This window comes from Episyrphus balteatus, chromosome 4, assembly GCF_945859705.1.
Source record: "Episyrphus balteatus chromosome 4, idEpiBalt1.1, whole genome shotgun sequence".
Lineage (NCBI taxonomy): Eukaryota > Metazoa > Arthropoda > Insecta > Diptera > Syrphidae > Episyrphus > Episyrphus balteatus.
In genome coordinates this window covers 72,758,185-72,781,137 of record NC_079137.1, presented here as the reverse complement: position 1 = coordinate 72,781,137, position 22,953 = coordinate 72,758,185, and the positions used below count along the sequence as shown (strand labels likewise).

The following is a 22,953-nucleotide window of genomic DNA, read 5'->3' as shown; positions in this document are numbered from 1 at the left end:
TTTGTTTAAAATATATATTTATACATAATTTATATATATATACGTATATTTATGTACATATACATGCATTTACTTTCAGTTGTATCAACACAAGCCATAGGTTATCAATAGGTAGGTATATATTTATATAGCAATAATAATAATAATAATAATTACATAATTTAAACATTTATATTTTCCTTTAAATCCTTCTTCTTCTTTTCTATTTATGTCCATCAGCTAAAATTTTAAATTAAAAATACAAAAATAATAGTAAAAAAAATTAGACATTTAGCTTTCCCATGTATATAATATGTATATAATTTTTTTTTTGTAATTAGTATTAAAATTTATTTTATTTTTTTTTCTTTGAAAATAAATATGTATATTTTTTTTTTTGTTTATCTTATTTCCATTATCACTCAATGTTTAGGTTCTTTTCTTTTAAAATTTATTAATATAGCCATTTATACCATTAAATTGCACAATGAGGCTTGAGATAATATTACAGAAAGAACAACTTAAAAGCAAAAAATAATAAAAACAATTCGAAACAAATTACAAGAACACAAATATTTGTGTTATAAATTAAAATTTAACAGAAAAATGGGTTTATTTCTTTCTTTTTTTAAATTATTTTCACATTATGCTGGGCTCAACCTTTCATTTCATATGCTAAAGCTGGAAATACTCTTTTCTTTTCTTTAATTTATTTTAATTTTTTATCGAATAGTATTAAACTTTTGTTGTTTGGTGAGAGGATCTGTACGGGGGGTAGGATGGTGGGTATTGTTTGAAACATTTGTGTTGAGATTATTACAAAGCTGGCCCACCAGTATACTCATCATAGTCATCGCAGCCTTCTAGAAAATCATCAGACATCGGTGGAAAAGTTGATGAGTCATCATAGTCAAAACGGCTATCTGAGTTCTCAATATCGGCTGCCAGTTGACGAAGATTGTCAACACCAGCAAGTAGTTGCCTATAATTAGAAAGAAGAAAAATGATAGTAAAATAAAATAAATAAGTAAAGATATTAAAAATACAATACAAAACAATAAGAGTGAAATACCTAAAAGTAGTTGAAAATTGACAATGTTAAATTGCAAAAGAAAACGATTTTTACATTTTTAGAGCTTTTAGTGTTTTGCACTATCAAATTTAAAAAAAACGCTAAATTTTCGCTCTATTGAATTTTGACAGAGGTTATAGAGTCTACAAGTATGATTTGAAATAACATACAAGCAATTCTTCCACAAGCACTTGCTCATACAGTTCCAGTTATTTAAATTTTAAAACTTTTTATATACAAATTTGATAAATGTGTATGAAAAAAACATGAATTTGGGCACCAAAAAAGTATGCCCTTTGATTTCTTCAAAGTATTTGTTTCCTTAACTAAAAAAAAAACACCCTTTCGCCGAAAGTGTGTTCTGTTGTAGTAAAAAAACAAGCACCCTTGCGTTAGATCGGCAAAAATTTCTCTTAGACCAATCGTATTGACTTGATTTCGATTATATTCTTTAAATAACACTGGTCAGCAAAATTAAACTTTTTTTTGTTATAGAAACCAAGGTATACTTTTCTATACGTTTATTGTGTGCTGAGCTCGAATCCGAATCCGAAAAATCTTAAGTTCAAATCAACGTGTTTGTTATATATCTCATGTTTATTTGCTTTTAATAGCAAATCTCAAAAAGTTCTTTACCAATCGCTTTCAAATATTTATAAAACGTTTCATTTACATTCTTGTTTTTATATTGTTTTTAACAAGAAAAAAGTTATATTTTTCTCACTAGTAATTATTTAGTATAACTATCTGACACGGTCATGCGTTGCTGTATCTCACCGCGATTTACCACCTTAGGCAATATAAAAACTTGCGAGATTAAAAATGGAACCTTGTTGACCAGTGTAATTATTTTCACTGTTTTGTTGAACAGATTTTTAAGATTTTTTTTTGCCAAGTTTCATGAAGTTAACAGTTTTTTTTATTTATTGATTTTTGTACTATTTTATATCTGCTCTAATAGGAAGACTACACAAGTCTACAAGGTTTTTGGTGCCGAGACTAAGATATACTTTTTTATAGGTTTTTGATGTGCTGAACTCGAATCTGAAGTCAGAAATATCTTGTCAGCTCTTGTTTTTGAAATATTACCGTTAGAAGATGCAAAAAAAACGTTTTTTGACTACTTTTGAGGTTATGGTTTTATGAGAAGACATAATTTTTAAAAATATAAATTGTAACGATTTCTATTTTTCTAGCGGAACTATTTTCCTTCTTTCAAAATCTTTTTTTAAATCTAATCGATATCTTTTTTATTGTTCAAATACCACGTTTCCATCCCCTTTCGATAAATTAAGCCAAAATTAGTCAAAAAAAAATATTTTTTTGAATTTTCTAAGAGGCCCGAATCTTAGCTTCAAGAACCAAGCGATAGCGGATATCACCAACTATAGAATACTATCCGTTTCTTGATGAAAGAGTCTGGGGCAAGAATAAGGGGCTTTTAATAACTTTATAATTGTTCTTAAGAGCCCTTGAAGTCTCTTAAAAAGAATAAAACTATATTCATCAAAGTTGAATAAATACCGTATTCGAAAGTCTGCCCTCACTTCAACAAAGGCAAGTTCAGTGCTTAAAAAAGTATCAATAAAATTCAATAAAACCTACCTCAAGTTGCTTTCAGCAGTGGCAGCTGCTCTATGTAGTTCTCTTGAGATCTGTTGCGATCTGGACGGTCTAATTCTTGACGAGGAACTAGCTGCGGTGGGTCTCTGTTCATTACTGCTGCTTCCGCCAACAGCTCCATCGCCATCCCTAAGTGATTCATTTTCTCTACGAAGTGCATTAACTTCCGCCTTAAATGAACACAAAAATAATCCATTTTAACCATAAACTCTCGAAAACCTTCAAAAATACTCACCGTCAATTGCTTGACTTGTAAATTCAATTTCGCCACTTGATTTTGGGCAGCAATTGTGCGCTTCTTACTTTGATCTAAATTCTCCTCCACCAATCCAATATTTTGCGCCATTGTTCGATTATATGCCGATTCCATAGATCTTGTCTGTTCTAATGATCTCTCCAATTCATTAGTTCGCCGTGTCTGTTCACCCAAAGCCTGTCTTGTCTCATTCAACTCAATACAAAGCCTCTCATTCTCCAATCTTAACCTCGACAATTGCAAACTTGGTGAATCATCCTCCGGAGAATCCATATTCGACCAATTTGCTGCAGCTGGCAATCCCGCTGCCACATCCGCTAGTCTTTGAGACGAGTGGATGATAGGACCGTCTGACAAAAAGTCTGGCAAAGTCTGGCATTTCGTGTCGGCTACTTGACCGGAATTACTTCCTCCTCCAGCAGCCGAGCTGGCAGCTCCCCCAGTAATATCCTCAACAAAATCGATGGGGGAATTCGGTGAATTAGGCGGCGAATTTAAATTCATTTCATTGCAATACCACGCATCCATCCAATGGTCTTGGACAAAATCTGGCAAAGCTGCGGCGGCAGCAAATTCCGAATTGGGAGGACGTGGATTTGGATTATTTGCCGAACTATGATTTATTGTGGGCTTGGGAAAGCCTCGAGCTGCTGGCCGTGCGGCTTCGGGAACTCTTCTCCGAGGTGATGGGTGGAATTCAATGTCATAGTTGGAATATGATCTCCTCGGGACAAACTGTTGCCTATCGGAATCTCCTGGGAGATCTTCCTTGGGAACATTCGAACTCACATCATCGTCGATATTCTGGCTAATTCGAAAACTTGGCGATGAGCGAGTATTTATTCCTGCCGACGAAGAGGAACCACTGACTCCACCACAACCCAGAACTCCACTCCCAGTCGCTGCGTACTCGGCTAGACTCGCCTGCGAGTCGAACGAGGAGAAACGAGGCGAACGCTTCATCTTTGAAGATTCCGAGGGAACTCCTCCCGTGCTCACATTGCCATTGCCACTGGCACTGGCGGCACTATTGCCAATCAACGACGACGACGAAGATTGAGGAACTTTCGGCCGCGCCCCTGTTGAAGTTTGGAACGTCGTCGTCGTCGAAGACGTTTCATTGTTGTTGGCTGCCGAATCACTGCCCAGTGTGGTGCTGTTGATGACAAAAGTGCTACTGGTGCCACTGCAGCTGGAGGTCGGTTCTCGGTTGAGGAAGTGCTTGAAAGAGAAAGGATTCTCTTCCCGTCGAACTGGTTGCTGTGTTGTGTGGGTTTCACTGTGAATTGCTATAAAAATAGAAGAAAACAAATTGAACACTTTGCTTTGATTTTTATAATGAGCGCGCACTAAACACAGTACAAGCTTTAGAAAAAGAGGAACGGATTTAAAAGGAGATACCGATGCACATTGGTTATAAAGTTCTGAACATTAAAATGGAAAGGAAAAAATGAGGCGGGTAATGCATTCCACATTCTACTAGTGCGACTAAAGAAAGAATCTCTGTATTTGACGGAACGTCCGAAATTGGGCTCAAATGTAAACTGATGGGCATTCCTTCAAGTACGAGTATTACGGCTGAATTGTTTAAGGGGAGGAATGCAGCTAGCTATTTCATTAGAACATTTTAAAAACAAAATACCTATAAAATAAGGACAGACATGATACATTACGGTGGTGCTCAAGGGGTGCGATTGTATCAGTATCCTATCATTTTAAAAGCTCTATTCTGATTTTCTATCAAGAAGTTGTCCGACTTCTTGCAATCGTTTGAACTCGTCTTAACACACAATTTTTCTTATTTTCAAATAACACTGGTCGGCAAAAAAACAAAAAAAGTCGGGAGCAAGAACTCTGTAAGGTGATTTTAATAAACTTGAGTGTGCTGAATTCAAAACAGTTTACAAATTTTTTCCATCACGTCTAGTTTTTGAGCTCTGCTCATCACAATTTAAGCTATAAAATCCCAAAAACTTATTTTAAAATGAAAAATGAAATGTTTTTTGACATTTGACCTAAAAATACTATTTTTCCGTATAATGTTTTGCTATTTTTTGAACAGAATCAGGAGTCGAAAACTGAAATTTACTTCAAATCTGCTTCAAAAACCATAAGTTACCTTAACCACCAAGATTTTGAGATATCATACCTTTCTATACCAAATATCTTTTAGAAAAAAATAATTTTGAAAATAAAAATAAACGTATTTAACACGATAAAATATGGCTTTTGAATATTGCATATGTAGTTTTGCGAAAAAAAAATTTAACGGTGATGAAATTCAACGCCAAAAACGCGTTTTTGACCTATTAATATTTAAATATTTCGAAAACTTGACGTGCCAGTGAAATTTTGTCTTCAGATTCGGAATCAGCACACAAAAGTCCTTTAGAAAAGTATGGTTTGGTTCAAGCTCCATTTTCGTTGCCGACCAGTGTAATTGGACAATTGTTGACTAATTGGTCATTGGATGATGTTCTTATTAAAAACATTGTCCAATTTTGAATTGGGAGATAGTTTTGTAGTCGTTATTGAGAAAAAATTTAAAAAGGAATTTTGTTTTTTTTTTTAAATTTCTTGAAAACGACATTTTCGCATCCGGTTTTCTGTTTTTGAATAAGAACCAATGAGAAAATTGATAACAGCGTTTTAAAACTAAATAACATAAATTTTTAATTTTGTTTTGTAATTTTTGTTTTTAAAATTTTGAAATCGATAATTTTTTCAAGCACTTTTCCTTAACCTTCGGATAACAAAACATTTAATATGGGTGCTAGGATTAATTTAAAAAAAAAATACTTTTAGGTATAATACAAAATTATTTATTTACTCATAACAATTTACAAACAAAAATAACAGAATATACACTTCGCGTCACTTGAATAGAAACAACATTTTTTCTTTAGAAAATAGCGATTGGCGCTTTGGTGAGGTAACTTAGTAGATTTTTGGTTTTGCATTTTCAAAGAGGAACTTTTAACAAACAATGTTGTAAAAACAAAAAACCCAAAACAGAAACCGTATGGCTTCTAGTTGCGTTTTTTCGCATTACCTCACAAAAAACAGTGTTTTTTTTTGCGTCACTTGAATAGAAACAAGCTCTTAAATTAGATAAAAATGACGAAAAATCATGGAAAACACTAATTATAGTAAAGCAATATTAAGCTTTGACATTATTTGCACATTATAACCAATTATGAGCTACGAGCTACCAATAGGCACCACAGAAAATGCATAAATAGCAGCTAACATTGAAAATGCACCTGCACTATGCAAAATCGAGAAAGATATTGGAAAATTTGCCAAATTTGGATGAGATAATTTTTAAAATATCGTAAACTAGTGATCAAATCAAATAATAAGACAGGTGAGACCCAAGTCACGAGCAGAGAAAAAAATAACTTAAAAACTAGCTGCAATTTTCTTCACTTTGCCGCTGAAATCGGTCAAAAACGTGGTGTTAGTTCTATGGAAACGTGTTGGTTTGTTCCATCCTGGAAGTTATAAAAGGTGCACAACATTAAAAAAGCCTCAAAATGCAAAATAACAATATTTTAAGTTCTTCTAAGATTACAAAAAAGTTAACTATTTTATAGTTGCATTCGAACTGAAAAGTAGTGAGGTAAAGATTGGTTTTTTAAAGGAAAACATACCAACTCAGATGGACCACGTTAATATTAGCCCTATTTCATTGGTTTATAAAAGAATAACCTTTATCGCATCGCCAATAAAGGGCACTAAAATGTGTTATAGTAATACGCTTTGTTTTTATGATGTGCAATAGCAAAATTGAAGCTTCACGCTTCAAAAACAGATGCTAACTTTTACAAAGAAATAATGGTAGAAGCTCTTGGCAAGTTTAGGAACGTGGAAGAACAACCGTCTTAGAGATTGCACAAGGATAATTCAAGAAAAAACAACGCAATAAAAACAAAACAGATGCATTCCGGTTAAAAACGAAAGTTTATTTCACTTATTCAATCCTTAAATTGTAGAAAATGTGATTTTCTTAATTTGTAAGAAGTTACCAAACACTTTTATCACTTTCTCCAATTAGGTCCACGATTGTGTACAGTAGAAGTGCATTTTCAATGTTAAATTTTATTTATGTATTTTCTGTGGTGCCTATTGGTAGCTCGTAGCCCATAATTGGTTATAATGTGCAAATAATGTCAAAGCATAATATTGCTTTACTATAATTAGTGTTTTCCATGATTTTTCATCATTTTTATCTAATTTAAGAGCTTGTTTCTATTCAAGTGACGCAAAAAAAACACTGTTTTTTGTGAGGTAATGCGAAAAAACGCAACTAGAAGCCATACGGTTTCTATTTTGGGTTTTTTGTTTTTACAACATTGTTTGTTAAAAGTTCCTCTTTGAAAATGCAAAACCAAAAATCTACTTAGTTACCTCACCAAAGCGCCAATCGCTATTTTCTAAAGAAAAAATGTTGTTTCTATTCAAGTGACGCGAAGTGTAGATAATTCATAAAAAAAAAATAATAATTTTCAAAAAAAAAAAACAAAGAAAGAAAGATCAAGTCTGGGGTGGTATAGCACCTTTGTTGTCATCGGAAGGTTAAAAGAGCTTTATTTATAAATAATATAATGGAAAAATGTATTGGCTTTGCTAAAAGGTATATCACGTCATTGAAAATGAATTTTTAAATCATTTTTTTTTCCAATTTAAATGGAGGGGAATAGACCCTCTTCCATACGATTTTTCATGTCTCAATCCAACTTCTAAATGTTTCATATTCTCCGTCATCTGTTAAGAAAATTGACTACCAATTTTTTGTCTTTAAAGTCTTTCAACCATGGCTGATTTTCTCCCAAGGAATTGTCTAATTTTTGGATAAAATGATTCTACCGTATAAACAATTTTCACTTGGTAGAAAATTTACAATCGGCAGCTCATTTGTTGCTATTAGAAGACTTTTGACAGTTCGGCCTGTATTGGAAGATCTTCCAATCGTGTATACTTTACTTAGCTTTATAAATTGTAGCCAGATCAGAAGATGTGAAATATTTCTTACATCTCCGAAGGAAACCTAAGCATTTCGCAGAGTTTTTGGCCACATAAAATATGTGCTCATTCCACAAAAGGTGGTTTGTAATGGACATACCTAAAACCGAGAGCTGATCAGTTTCCTCGATGCAAGTACAACTCATGGATAGTGGTAAAGGGGGAAGGTTTTGTTTTAATGATAGCAAGCAGCATTAAATTGTACGCGATTTCTTATTTCCCACTGGACAATGCATTCAAGATCAGAATTTAATGAGCTTATCATATTTTGCCGTTGGAGTTCCACATCCGAAGAACATGGGGGAGATTTAGGGAAGAATATGAAAAACTGAGGGTACTATCATCAGCAAAGTAGTTGAGTGAACTAGAAGTTTCAGATAGGCGATCATTTATAAAAATGAGAAAGAGAATCGGAGACAGAACGGAAACAGAACAGAAATCTATCCAATACGACTTATATTGAACGGTTCGAAAGGTAATTTCTAATCCAACGAAGAAGATACTCATCGACAACAAAAGCACACATTTTCGAAAGAAGAGATTTATGCCAAACTCTAGCACATGCTTTTGTAATATCAAGTGCAACAATCTTACTTTCTCCAAAACGATGTAAAGATTTGTTCCACTTCTCAGTGGGATATGAACCTGTTGCTACGAAAGCCGTACTGCCGGTCATTAAGAAGCTTTCGTTCCTCAAAATATTTCTTAACTTGAAAATTAATCAACATTTCCATGACCTTGGAAAGAAGGGACGTAAGTGCGATCGGTCGATAGTTTGAGGGTGATGAAGATTCGCCTTTTTTTACCGACAGGTTGGACAAATGCTGTTTTCCATTCACTCGGGAAGAGTCCAGTAGAGTAGGATAAATGAAAAACCTAATGCAGTGGTTTTAGCAGCGTGGAAGAACATATCTTCAGAACGATATGGGGTATACTATCCGAGCAAGCGGATTTGTGTATGAGAACTCTTGCTACTGTGCGATTGCGAAAAAAGATTCGTCTCATGAATCCGTTTACGTGCTCAAGTACTGGCGGAGTCATGACACTATCTGGCAGTGTTGAGTTGACAGCGATTTGCCTTGCAAAAAGATTAGCTTTCTCAACAGAGCTAACAAAAGGAGTGTCATTGTAGACCTACGTTGGAACCGACGACAAGGTGATATTGTGTATGTTCTTTACAAATGACCAAAAAATTGTACTACTACTACAAACTAAAGTTCGAAAATATTAAGTTTTGTGAAAATGAATACAAGGTTTTTGAGAAACGGTTAATAGAAATGCGTCTTTAAAGAAATTAGTAAACATATTTGAAATTTCTCGCGAATCATGACTTGAATTCTTATTGAAGCACATAGAGTTAAGGTTTCTATCCGTCAACATTCCGCTAACTACTTACAAAAGACCAAAAGTTTTTAGGGTCATGTTTTAACTCATTTTGATATAATTTGTATACAATTGGAATAGTCAATAAACATAGTTTTCAGTTCAGAATACACCATAAAATCATACATTGAATACATAGCTTTGTCATGAATAGTGTCTCCCTTACCACTGGTTGTTGTTGCTCTGATATTCTTGTAGTCTCCCAATCCTGCCCCAACTCCTGCCGATGTGATTTTTGAATGCTTGCTGTTGTTATCTGTGGCATCTCCATTTGTTGTGGCCACAGATTGACTTGGATTGGAGCCATTATTACCACCCAATGAAGAAGTATTTCTTAATTTATCTGCAATTGTCGTCGTCGTTGTTGTAGTCTGTTGTTCATTGCTTTCTGTCTCGTTGTTGTTTTGGAGGATTTCTTCATTTTCATTTGCCATGGCTTCTTTTTTGTAACTTTTTTTTTGTTTTTTCTTATTTTCAATAAAAAACAATTTATGAGATTTAATACAGATCGAGTTTGGGTGTTTAAGAAAGTTATTGTTTTGTGTAAAAATTATGAAAATTTGATTTTTTTGTAAAAAAAAAAAAGGAAAATTCTGCTTCGTCTCCTTTTTTTCGTTTTGGTTTTTTTTACGTTTTTTTTTTTTGATGAAGTTTTTTTGACAGCAAAATGACAACTCTTTTAGGTGACAGTTTTGGTGGGTTTGCAGGCGGAAGTTACATTCCACAAAAATTGGATGGATTTACATGATGCGTGCCATGTGTGAATGCATTAAAATTTTAGTTAAAATTTGTACCATGATTAAAATTTGACATTTGCTTTAAAATGGGACCAAATTTAGCCATTTTCTGTGTAAATTGCCTTAAAGAGGATTTTTTATACAACTTTTCTGTGAAATTTAAAAAAATTTCCGTCATTATTTGAGAAAATTTCCTCAACAAAGAAAAATCTTTTTTTTTTTAAATAGAATAATTCCTCGCACAAAACCGAACAACAGCGTAAAGTCTATTTCTTCATTCAGCAAGCTATTTTTATAGGCTATTTGTATAGGCCTTAAGGTATAGGTAACTACAATAGCCACCCAACTAACATTTCAGCTTCGGTTAAGGTATTACAAAAGCTACAATTCAGCTTCTTTTAAACTTTAGTAAGGCATGGAAAAAGGAGAACTTTATACAAGTTTGACCTTATATAAGGATCTTAAACGAAGCTTCACCGAAGCTCTACCGAAGCTTTGAGATTTGACATATAGCTTCGGAAGAGCTTGTATAGCTCTTTAATACATGTCTTATCGTAATTAAAAAAAAAAAAAAAAAAAACAAAAAACAACTACAAAACAAAAAATAATTTTTTTAACTGGTTTTAAATCATAAATTTTATCTTTTGATCTGATATTATATATAACATTCCATTAGTTTTTAGTATAATTTTAAAATAGCTGCGTTCCTTTGGAAATATTTATCTACTTTTTAGTACTTAAAACTACTTTGATCTACTTTGCTATACTGAAAAAGTAGTTCAAAGCAGCTTTAAGTACTAAAAAGTAGATAAATATTTCCAAAGGAACGCAGCTAATAAAATAATTTTAAAAGTATATAATTTTTTTACCACACCCAAGAATCGAACTTCGTATCTGCTTGGTGGTAGTCCACCACTCTACCCACTCGGCCATCCTAGTATATTCATTAATGAAATCAAAAACTTAATTAGTTCAAATAGCAAAAAAATGTCCGAGCTAAATTATTCAATGTCAAAACCAAAAAGTGTCCGAGCTAGATTATTCAATATCAAAACCAAAAATCAAATACAAAACTTGGTAGTTTCTATAAAGCTTCTATAAATTCATTAAACAGGCTTATAAAAACAAGCTTTCTTCGTTTAAGTTTCTTTAATAGTATTTAAACAACTTATTAGAAGTTGTTAAACAAGTCCGAATTTCTATAAGCAGTTAAATTCTGAAGCAAGCTCAATACAAGCTGTATAAAAAGTAGAACCTGCGAGATTTCAATTTACAGAAGCTGTTGTGCTAGTTGGGATGGACCGAAATCGGCAAGTTAAATTCCTGAACCAAGGCTGAAATAACATTATTTGTACAAATGTCTGTAAAGGTATTACCTCTTGAGAAATGTATACAGTAGTGATTCAGGTTACTGCATGAAGAAAATTCCAAACCAGAACGTCGACGTTGATAAGTGAAATTTATATTATACCAATACCGGTGTGGTCAAGTCCTTAGAACACTGTCGTATGGCGTTTGTGGAGCGATCAATTTTGTTTACCACTTAAATCCTCTCACTCTACGAACACACTCCTTCAAAATGTAAACAAAAAAAATCAAATACAATCCACATTTTGACAGTTAAAATTTCTCAACTTTGTTCCTTGTTCATTCAATTTTGTTGTGAGAATTTTCAACAAAAATAAATAAAAAATACATTTTTTGCCAATAAAAAAAAAAATGTCACAAACAATTCTTTCAACAATAATTCACATAACACCTCCCATTGAAGAACTACTCTACACAACTCAAATTCGATGTGAAGTAAATGGTTGTCAATCTGTATTCAAAAATTCTGGCAACCTCCAAATGCATCTCAAAAAACACCACAAACTCTCCACAGACTCAATCAAAGATAACACAGATAAGTTATTTTTTTGTCCACAATTAGATTGTGTCTATTATGATGGCCCACTAAATGAAAGAGGCTTTAAAAGTTTAAAATTCCTTAAGCAACATTTTCAAAAAGTTCATGCTGAAAAGAAATTTGCTTGTTCCAAATGTGGGAAGGCATTTGGGACACAATCGATGAAAGAATCTCATGAAAAGAATTGTGGGAAAGAGTACATTTGTGCTGAGTGTGGTTGGAAGTATGACACTTCCGAAGCACTTCTTACTCATGTTAAAAGAAAGGGTCATCATGCCAAGAGAAAACTTGAGAATAAAGTTGCTATTCCCAAGTTGACTCCGGTGGCAGAGAAACCCAAAATAATCATTCCAATACCAAAAGATTGTCAAACTCAAACGGAGTTAGACACTCCGAATATTGTCCTTCCTCCGAAAAAGAGAATCAAGGTCGAAATTGCTCCCGAAGTCAGTATGTTTCATGAAGCACCACTTTGCAATATCGAAACTCAAACAGAACTCAATTTGATTTCTGGACTGAGTGATCCAATGTTGTATTCCAACATGTGCACTCAGACTTGCGATGAGTTCCTATCGGAACTGGGTTTGGCTGACATTCAAACCCAAACAAATTGGCCAGCAATGAATGATCACGACGAACCTAATCGCAATGACCAGTTCTCGTCATCTGGAGCACATGACGAACTAATGGTCTCGACTGAAACTCAAACAAGTTTCACTCAATGTCTATTAGATTCTTGCAATGAAGAAAACTCCTTAACTGGAAGTATCACTCAACACACACAAACGTGTGACACTCTTCTCGAAGGCTTATTTGGTGGTCAAGATAATGATTTCATTGGAAGCTTTCAATCGACTCATACGCAAACATGATGGTTCGATATGGATTGCTTTACATCGGAGAACAATGATAGATAACCTTGGGCTAATGAAGGTTTAGATGCTGCAGTGGCAATGGAGCCGTCAGCAATGACAGTAGAGGAGAATCCTCATGGAAGTACGGCCGGAACAGATGTTGATTGGACATTGTATATAGATTCATCGGATTCATTTTTAAATTAATTTGTTTTTTTTTTCAGCCATATTTTTCATGTACAAAAATAAATAGGTGTTCAATGTTTGATGTAAATTTGGTCATATTTTTGTTCCTTAACTTTTTTGAATATTTCCGCACCCAGCACAAAAAATTTAAAGATAAATAACTACTTCACTGTTTCGTATAGCCTAAGAACTTCCTAGGATTAAGAAAAATAATTAACTCAAATAAATTGTTAAATGGATGTGGTTTTTTTTTTAATTTTTAAAGTTCTAGATGGAGATAATTGTATCGGTTTTGGTAAGATAGGTCTGTCGGAATAATATGGACTGTGGACAAGCAACGTAAAGCTGGAGAACTAGTTGAGATCCTTAAATGCATTGTACCTTGTTGTTGCTAAACTCCGGGTACGGATGTTCTTGGTGGCATAATAAAGAGCGAATATTTCAGAATAGTTTTACGTAAAAAAAAAACTTCAGTTCTAAGATACGGATAAAACTTTAGAATAATCTCTCGGCGAACCTGCTAACAGAATCAAATACAGAAGAGGAAGACGCACTGGAAAAACTGCCAATAGACCATCAGAAGGGCTACTGCCAAATCGAAATCGTAACCCTTTATTGGACGAGAAGTCTAGGCGATCACGTGCAGAGCAACAGAAGATGTTTATTAATGCTTCCTGCAGACAAAGGTCCAGATTTTCTGAGAGAAAACAACTAAATTGTGAAGATGGTATTTGAATTTGAAAAACTAACGGTCGAGTCTATTAGGAGCAGATTCTATGCCAGGATAACATTTGAAAATGTCTTAACAAATTATGATAGGGGATAAGGGATAAGCAGGCCATTGCTGAGGATATGGAATAATATGCTTTTCAAAATGCTAAACGGCGAAGATACAACTAACCATTCGCTGTGGGGCAGGAAAATTGATTTTACTTGATCGATGACTGTCAAAATAACCTTTCATCTGACCAACAAGATTGTAAGAACAGCGACATCAAGATTCAAGTTGAATATAGCTTACTGGTGCTTTTGTCTTACTCCCCGAAGACTTCTTAGAGAAGTCCAACAAGCCGCACCAAGTCAATTTGTGCAGCTGGTAGGTGATTAAACTAATGTAATAAGCGGTGAAGTAGGCCTCTGGTCAGAAAGATACTACTCATTTTTAGAGTTTGTAAATAAGCTTTTAAGCTTTAAGTGAACTCCAGAAATTAATGCTTATCTCACGATGGGCGTACCCTCAAACAAATTTTTGTATACAAATTAAGTAAATGTATATAAAAACAAATAAAATTCGTTCCGAAATCAAAGCATCTTAAATGAATTTCAGCTCATAAAAATTTAAACAACTTGATTTCTTTTATTGAGATGCATTTTTCGAAAAAATCGTTAAAGCTGTAAACTTTTATCTCTATTTTCGAAAATTTGACTGTGCAATTTTGTTCACAACCACAAATTTTATTTTTCATTTATATTAAAGCTAAATAAATGCTTTTGTTTTAAAAATTTCATTTGAATTGAATCAGTGACTTGGGAAAAGTTCAGAAATTAAAAAAAAAGGGAGGTACCATTATACTACCTAATGATCATCGATAAAAAGGTTTCATCAAAAGATAGACTTTACCTAAAAAAACATTTGAATTTTATCATAAAATCCTTTGAATTTGAACTATTTATGAGAAAACTAAACTTTTCTAAAAAATTGGTACGAGTTCCAAAAACTCTTCTGGAGAATATACTAAGTTGGCGACAAGTCAACAACTCGGAGAAGAATTATGAAAATTCGAATGAATGATGACGGGAATTGCATAGATACACACAAAAAATGGTTCGCATAACATTTTTAATATTCAAATTTTTTTTAAGTTTATAATTTTTAGTAAATTTTTGTACACACTTTAGTGCGTTGTATCTTTGAGGGCCCTGTTACATGGATACACAGCTGATACAGTGGTATATCTACGCCCCAGCCCTGGCATAAGGAGCTTACGTAATATCTCAGTAGCAAATTACAAAATGGTGGCGCATGAGCACAGCTTTTGTTAACGATGTTAGGTCTACCGACACCATTTTACTTGTATTAACGGCTCGTCTACGCGTTACCACGAGGAGGTAAGTGAGCATCACCGACACTACTTATTTTCTGGTGGGAATAAAACAATGAAAGAAACCGAATATGGGCCATATTCATTGTCATTTTTAAACCCCAGTTTATCTTAGACTGGGTTGTTATTTGAATAGAATAAACTCTAGTCTTTCTTAGTAGCAACTTAGACAGCGTCTATTAATAGCCCTGTTCCATTGGAGGTGGTAGTTTACTGCTAGTTAATCTAGTACTATCATCTACTCATGCTCTTCTTCCCGAGTAGATACGATTTGTATTGAATTCGTTGAAAGTGAGTTCCATTGAAAATCCCTAGTAAACTACTAGTAGTACTTTGCCACCTCCCAATGGAACAGGGCTAATATGGCCCAATGAATACAAATGGAAACCTAATCTACGTTCAGGTGTGGAATTTTGTTTTACCGCTAGAGCTTTGTATATAAAATCTATAGTACTATCATGAAGTGCAATTTTTTAGTTTGTTCGTTACCTGAGTGGTCGCGAGGGTGCTTAGATCGAATTAATAATGGGAGTAAGGAGATGAGATATACATTTCTGTTTGAAATTTGACATATTTTTTAGTTCGTTCGCTAGCATACTTTTTTGGTGGCGCTGTTTCTTTTCATGATAGTACTATAGATTTTATATACAAAGCGCTAGAGCATATCTTTCCGGTGTGGTCCTTCTTTAGACGATCCTGTACCGCTACCATGTAACGTTTTCAACGTCTCTAAAATCCATTTTCTTCCATTAATAAACCAATAAATTTCTTTCAGATTCAGAATTTATGAGTTAAGAAATTATGATCTGAAACAAAATTTCTTTTATTTTGATGAGATTTAATGGATTTTAAAGACATTCAAATATTTTATCGCCAGTATAGGTAATAAAAGTTACAGAACTGGGCACTGAGTGCAGTCAGTCAAAATATAACACAGAGTCCACATACAAAACTTACTAGGAATTATTTTATCTTTTTCTTCCATTAGAATTGAGTTGAGATAAATGTATCGGCACAATTTGAAAATATGAATATATACATACATACGTTTTCGTAAAATAAAATAGCTTTTGCTTAATTCTCATGAGACCATGAGAAAATTAGACAAACAAGACACTAAATAGCCCCTTAATTTGAACTGATGTGAGCATACCACAAGAATTTTTATTAAAATCCACTCAAATACAATCCACAAAAATGTACTAGAATTCTTCTACATTTCTGAAATTTCTCCCCAAACAAAAATAACAAAAAAAAAAACCTCAACCACCCCCTTCTACGTCCTTGATGATGGAGCATGTACCAACTGCGCTTGCTTGTGTATTTTTTTTCTGCTGTTGTTCACAAGCAGCAGCAGCAGCAGAGATATGCGCTAACGATATGAATATGAAGGAAAACCCGTTCCCACACATTAAATTCTTATAGAACCATAATGAAAATGAAACCAAAACGCATTTCTCTAGAAAATCCAAAACGAAGAAAAATCTTTTATGGCAATGGTGACTGTTCCGCATTTCCAATTTTCCATTGACTGTCAAAGCTAGAGCAATCGTCCAACCGGTAGGACTCCTTTGCACGTCGCGTAATTCTCAATAATTTTTTTTATAAAGAATTCCAAGAGAATCTATATAAAATAAGGTGGTTCACCAAAAAAACTCCAAAAATTCGGTTAACGAATAGTTGTCGCCATGTCATTGATTTACAATGAAAACAATTGGCCATAGAAAATTCTTGAAAATAATCAAAGTGATCTTTGTTTTTGGGTCGCCACAATCGGGATAAAGTATAATTTGATTTGTGGTGCATCATTTTTTGTCTGGGAAAAATCAATTCCCTCTGTCATTATAAGAACAAACCACGACATTGATGATTCACACTTTTATTTTTTTTCCAAAACAAAAGAAGTGAGAAGAATTATCCTTGTTTTTAGAGAGAGCAAGGAGTAAATTCCTAGAAAATTCAATAAATATCCAATTAAGAGCAAAATAGTGAGAGAAGTGAGGAAGGAATTCAAAGTGCACTCGTATCACACAGAACTCCTCTATTGTGCTCCTCCAAGAGGCCTTGTAGAGGAGACCTGTTGGCCTTCCATTCGAATCGACAAAGCGGATAAATCGATTATTTGGTCAGTCTAAGTTTTGTCGTTGTAGTTGCAAAACGGCGAACTACTTTAGGGCTTCTTATTTTCTTAATTTTTGTTAATTTTATCGAGAGAGATCGAAAAATTTGTGTTGTGTCATTCTTCTCCTAGTTGTTGTCTTTTAATTTTGTATTCGTGTCATGGTGAAAAATATGAAACAAAATAAATATGAAAAGCTGCCACAGGATTTAGACTTGAGCTTTAATTTAGATCAGGAAGAGAACGATAGTGGAGGTGGAGGAGGCGGTGGTGGTCAACAGCAACAAGGCCTAATCGGGACAGGAGGCGGTCCTGGAGGTGGTGGACATAGTCCACAGAAATATCCGCCAATAAAAGGATTGGGAAGTGACAGTGACGATATTGCATCGATTTTGGTAAGTTTAATTTTGTTGAACAAAGAACTCTAGTGGATTTGTGGGAATTTTCTTGGGAAGTAGAAACTGGTTTTATATAGTTTGTTTCTTTTACAAAGAATTTTGTTTTATTTTCTTTACTTTGGCTTGGTTTGGGGATTTGTTCTTGTGTTCAAGGTTACGAATGCCAGCGGCAAAGTTGATGCCGGCTTGATGTTTATGCTGTTGTATTAGAGTATTTTTGTTGTTTTACACAAGTTTATGCTTTTTGACCTTGAATTATTCGAATGAAGAGATGTGGCTTCAAACAATGTTGAATTATTAATCTTGAGATAAACAAATTCCGGGAATTATGCTTCAATTCGTTAAGGTTAAAAGTTACCTACATAAAATTCCATTACATCAGAGGGTCGATTACACTAGCCAACAATTTTCAACTTTTCAAAATTTTCCAGAGAGATTTATATCAAATTTTATAGATTTGGGTTCAGTAAGCTCAAAAATAATATTGGTTTCTTTCTAGCAGCTCTAGTTTTTGAAATATTTAATTTTTCACATTTGGGGAAATATTCTAGAGATGCCACGAACATCGATTTGGCCGAATACCGAATATTCGGCCACGCTCCTCAGCCGAATACCGAATATTCGGCCGCCGAATATCAGGAAAAAACGTTGGTAATTTCAAAAATTTTATACTTTGTCTCAAGAATAGATGTGGCTTAAGAAATTCCCAACAACATCGTATTGTAACTATGAATAACTGAACTACTTTTAAGAATCCCAGACTTTTAAGAACCATAAATCTGCAACTGAAACTTAACGTTTCCAAAAAATCTAATAAAATGGTAATTAAAGTAAGGCCTAGGATGAATTAAGACATCATTTATTTTGCCAAAACTATCAATTTTTTCTATTATTTAACTATAGTTTTCAAATCAACTGGAGTTTGTTCATAACGTTGTATAAATTTCCTTCTTGATTTTAACATTTCATTTTCTCAAATGAAAATTGTAACAAAAATTTAGTACGATTTTAATTTTATAGAGGAAAATGGATAACAATACAACTATTAAGAAAATTTAACAATTTGAGCGAGGAAAAATATTCTCGTTATTAATTTTGCTGACACCTGTTCGCAAACTTTCAAATTGAGTGTCCCAAATTTAAGCAGATTTTTCGTCGTTTCAGCAGATTTTTCAAAACATTTTCATGGCAACACTGATATGAGGACTGTTCGCCAAGATCGAACAGCGGACCCTTACAAGTGGTGGTCAACACATACTACAAAATTTCCAATTTTGACAACATTTGCTAAAGTCTACCTTTCCTCTCCTGGGACAAGTGTTTACAGTAAAAGACTATTTTTCGAAGCAGAAATAGTCTACGAAGATAAACGTAATCGTTTACTACACAACAAATGCGGAACAAATAGTTTTCATTCACCACAACTTGCCTTTAGTAGATTATAAGTACTAAAATTAAAATTTTTTAATAAAACACACATTTTGGTATAATAATTTATGTCTTTTTTCTTCTCCATTTGGTATTCGGCCGAATAGTTAAACTAGTTAAACTATTCGGCCGAATACCGAATACCAGAAAAATAGGCCGAATACCGAATAGTGGCCGAATAGTTCGCGGCATCTCTAATAATATTCATACTAATTTTTAAGTTTTTCTTATTTTGAGGGTTTATTAAAGTTTTCCAGAAAAAATTGTATTTGGGGTCAGTAAACCTAAAAATCACATTCATTTTCTTCTAAGAGCTCTATTTTTTGAAATATTTAAGTTTTCCACATTTTGGGGGTAATTTCGTACTAATTTTAAAGTTATGCTTATTTTAAATGTTTGTTAAGATTTTCCAGAAAATTTTTTGTCGAACCTATTTCATTTGGGCTCACTAATCTTAAAAATCACACTGGTCGCTTTCTAGGAGATCTAGTTTTTTAGATATTTTAATTTTTCACATTTTGGGGTGATTTCATACTATTTCTTTTAGATTTTATTATTAAAAGCGTTTTTTAAGTTTTGCTGGAAAAATTTATTTTGAATGTATTGTATTTTGATTGCGTAAGTAAAATAAAATTACAAAAAAAATTTTTACATAAAAAAGAATTAACAAAACAAAAATTTGTATGAATTTCTTTCTATGCCTTTTCATGTATGAATAACTCAAGAACATATAAATTCTTATGTAATTGCTTTAAATGAAATGAAAAAAGGTCTCCTATGAAAAATAATTTTTTTTATGAACTGGAATTTTGAAATCCTAATATTATGGCCTTAAGCCTAGTACGAAGCCATGCGAACATGTTAACGAAAAAATACCATCGGGTCAAAGTTAAAATAATAAAAATACAAACAAAAAATTAAAAAAAAAAAAATATCAGAAAATAAGTTTAACAGCAAAAATAAAAAAATTAAATTTCGTTCAAGATTTCGTTGTGCTATTTTTGTATGTAAAATCTCGTTTCGCTTCAGATGCGTACTAGGCTTTAAAGATAACAGAAAGAATAAATTGTAAAAATTTAACTTCCAATAAGGCAATGGGCGCATTCACAAACCTAGGTGCTACGTAGTCGAGTTTCAACTAGCTTTTGGAATGCGAATTTGCACTACAAAGCTAGGTGACAGATGCAATAAAAAAAAAATGTGTTTTGAGTGGTTTAAATGGCTTTTTTTCTTTGAAATTCCTCAATTTCCTGATTTATATTCACATACTACACAATTAATTTTATTTTATATGCTTTTTTCATCAATTCCACCAAATTTAAAATTCAAATAGAATTTGTTTCCATCAAACAGCTGACTGAGAAATGTCAGCTAGCTTTGAAGCTGAAAATTTTTCACCTACGTCGGAGGGGAAATTTCAACTAATTTCTTAGCTATTTTCAGCCAATCAGAACGAGTCGCTACGTAGCACCTAGGTTTGTGAATGCGCCCAATAATGAGACCTATAAATTAAAGCTTCTTGCACTTTATATTGAAGATCTACAAATTTAAAAAAAAAATATAAGGTTTGCATATTGCCTTTGCCCCATTTTAACGCAGAGGCTGAAAAAATATCTGTTTATTATGAAGTGAGTGATTACCACTACAAATTATTTATCAACGATATACACGAAACTAATTTATGTTTATAAACTACTACGGCTTTAGGTTAAGTCTACACATAATTTTTATTAAACCAATAACATTTTGACAAATGTTTGTAAACAAATGGTCTAACTACTTTGCTATTGTAATTTGGTTTTTGAACGGAAATTCTTTGAAAAAGTACACAGTTTTAGAATTTTTCACTTTTTTGAAGAATTACCTAATATGTATTAAAAAAAAAAAAAAACAGAAATACCTATTTTTTTTTTGAGCAGAACCCAAAAGAACTTTTAAATTACAGTTTTTATAAAATGCTATCGCAAATAAAGTTGTACAGTTGAAAAAAAGAAAAATATTTTTTCCTGTGCCATATCTAGTCTCTAATATTTCCTGAACGTGCCCAAAGATAGCTATAACAGATTTCTCAAAAATCACTCCAATGATTTGTTTCAATGATGAATTTCAGTGATTGCTATAACAAAAAGAGAGCTTTGAAAACTAAACGCAACCCACAAACGTCTATCCTCATTGACTGACAATTTCTGTTCAACCAATATTGCACTATATTTAACCACCTACAGTGAGTTTAATTTGGAATCTGCAGTGAAAAATGATTTATTTCTCTGTTAATTATTATCTCCACGAAAATTATCTCGTGGAATAAAAAAATCTAAAAATTGACCTTAATTCGCGGCTCAGAGATCTAAGCAATATTTATGTGAATAACTGAATTACCTACTTACTTTATCAACAATTTTCACTATTTGTTAAGCGATAAGAACTTATTTTAAGAATATTATATATGAAAGAAAAATGAAACGATCATTGTGGTGTATGCGTAACTTTTTTCTAATGATATATTTTTCTCTGGGAATACCTAATAGTAATCAGAGATACCCAGAAGTCAACTTTTCAAAAGCAAAACACAAGTTGATTAACTATCAAACTGTTAAAACAACTTGAGGTCTCAATCTCTTCGTAGTGTTTTTTATAAAATTTGTAAAACATAATTTCCTTTCTTGTCGTACAAATTGTGTTTGCATCCCTTAAAAAATTGTGTCGACTTTGTAGAGTGTACCTTTTTTTTACGATTTCAGAACGTACTAACGGTGGTTTCCTGTTTTCTAAATATATCTCTCCTGAGATGTAAATTCATTCCAGATTTAATTTTATTTATCTATGCGTTTGTATACAACTCGTGTTCATCATAATTACTTTTGCCTCATCATAACCAAAGAAGACAGAATCTTGTCAGATTTAAGATCTACGACGTAAAATTAACAGTCACTTCGCAACCAGAAGCAAAGGCAGCACATTCGAAAGCAAATATATACTCTTTCTCTCTCCTCATAAACTTTTGTTATTAATTTAACAACGTGTTTGCATCATTACTCGTAAATTTTTAATGTCATTTGCTGATGTGTCGTCAGAATAATTGACGAAGGCAAACAAAATTAAACAAAAAATTCAAAAAAAAAAAAATACATCGCAGAGAGACAGACAAACCGCTAAACCACGTAACACGTAATTCACACGGCAACGAATTATTACAAACCAAAAAAACGACAGACAGTGCGTTTGAATCTCTGACGTGCAACAAAAGAACCCCCACCCCCCCCCCCCAAATCAGGATGTATACAGAATTTATCTATCTACGACGAACATACATGCAAAGATACCTCCTACACACGTAAACCGCGAAGTCCTTTTGTGTCTTTATGAATATTCATAAGCGAGACAAAAGCTAAGGATACATGAATGAATTATGATTTCGAAGGTAAGTCTTTTGGCTGAATTTAGGGCGAAGGGACTTATCTTCATCCGCTCGCCCGCCGCGCCCCCTACCTTTGAAAATTTGTATCAAGCATTATAACTTTTTTTTTTCAGTTAACACACGTTAAATTTGTATAAAAGATTATAACGGTGTGAAAGTAAGTGTTACATGTTAAAGCTTACAATTATGATTTTTGCTTGATATTGGGTGTGAACTGCCACCTAGTGGCATAATGGTATTTCCCACGTATGTACACATGCAACATATTTAAATGGCGTTTTCCTTTTTTCTTTTTTTGAGGGAAGGAAAAATATTAAATTTCCCTCACTCAAACCGATTTATGACCAAAAAAAAAATGAGAAAGACAGAAACGAAAGAAAGAACATCATCTGAAGTAGACAAGGCTAACAGGAAATGGAGTTGGTTCTCTTGGCAAAAAAATAAAACTGGACATCTCTACAAAATGC

At 33.2% G+C, this 22,953-nt stretch overlaps 3 protein-coding genes across 3 annotated transcripts in view; 2 read left to right on the top strand and 1 right to left on the bottom strand.

The window, feature by feature from the left end:
• Window positions 1-360: 360 nt before the first annotated feature.
• LOC129918781 (serine-rich adhesin for platelets) lies at window positions 361-9,981 on the bottom strand. Its single transcript, XM_055999506.1, has 4 exons — window positions 9,505-9,981; window positions 2,910-4,219; window positions 2,657-2,844; window positions 361-961 (listed from the first exon to the last, which is right to left on the bottom strand). Exons 1-4 carry the CDS (start codon window positions 9,770-9,772, stop codon window positions 796-798), a joined length of 1,932 nt encoding a protein of 643 aa, XP_055855481.1. The 5' UTR covers window positions 9,773-9,981; the 3' UTR covers window positions 361-795.
• A 1,724-nt stretch (window positions 9,982-11,705) lies between these two features.
• Window positions 11,706-13,254, top strand: LOC129918792 (ATM interactor). The gene has a single exon (XM_055999517.1). The coding sequence runs from the start codon at window positions 11,795-11,797 to the stop codon at window positions 12,851-12,853; it is 1,059 nt and encodes a 352-aa protein (XP_055855492.1). The 5' UTR covers window positions 11,706-11,794; the 3' UTR covers window positions 12,854-13,254.
• A 3,384-nt stretch (window positions 13,255-16,638) lies between these two features.
• The window catches only part of LOC129918780 (calcium-transporting ATPase type 2C member 1), a 119,888-nt gene continuing 113,573 nt past the window's right edge, over window positions 16,639-22,953 (top strand). Inside the window, exon 1 of the mRNA XM_055999503.1 lies at window positions 16,639-17,637. Within this exon, the coding sequence (XP_055855478.1) occupies window positions 17,404-17,637 (234 nt within the window). The 5' untranslated portion in view covers window positions 16,639-17,403. The remainder of the gene's footprint in view (window positions 17,638-22,953) is intronic.

Bases quoted from the DNA above. Each gene is read 5' to 3' on its own strand.
- LOC129918792 (XM_055999517.1), top strand. From the start codon at position 11,795: ATGTCACAAACAATTCTTTCAACAATAATTCACATAACACCTCCCATT.
- LOC129918781 (XM_055999506.1), bottom strand. From the start codon at position 9,772: ATGGCAAATGAAAATGAAGAAATCCTCCAAAACAACAACGAGACAGAA. The intron at 4,220-9,504 runs GTAAGGGAGACA...CTATTTTTATAG, and splicing joins CAGAGCAACAACAACCAGTG to CAATTCACAGTGAAACCCAC. The intron at 962-2,656 runs GTAGGTTTTATT...TTCTAATTATAG, and splicing joins ACTGCTGAAAGCAACTTGAG to GCAACTACTTGCTGGTGTTG.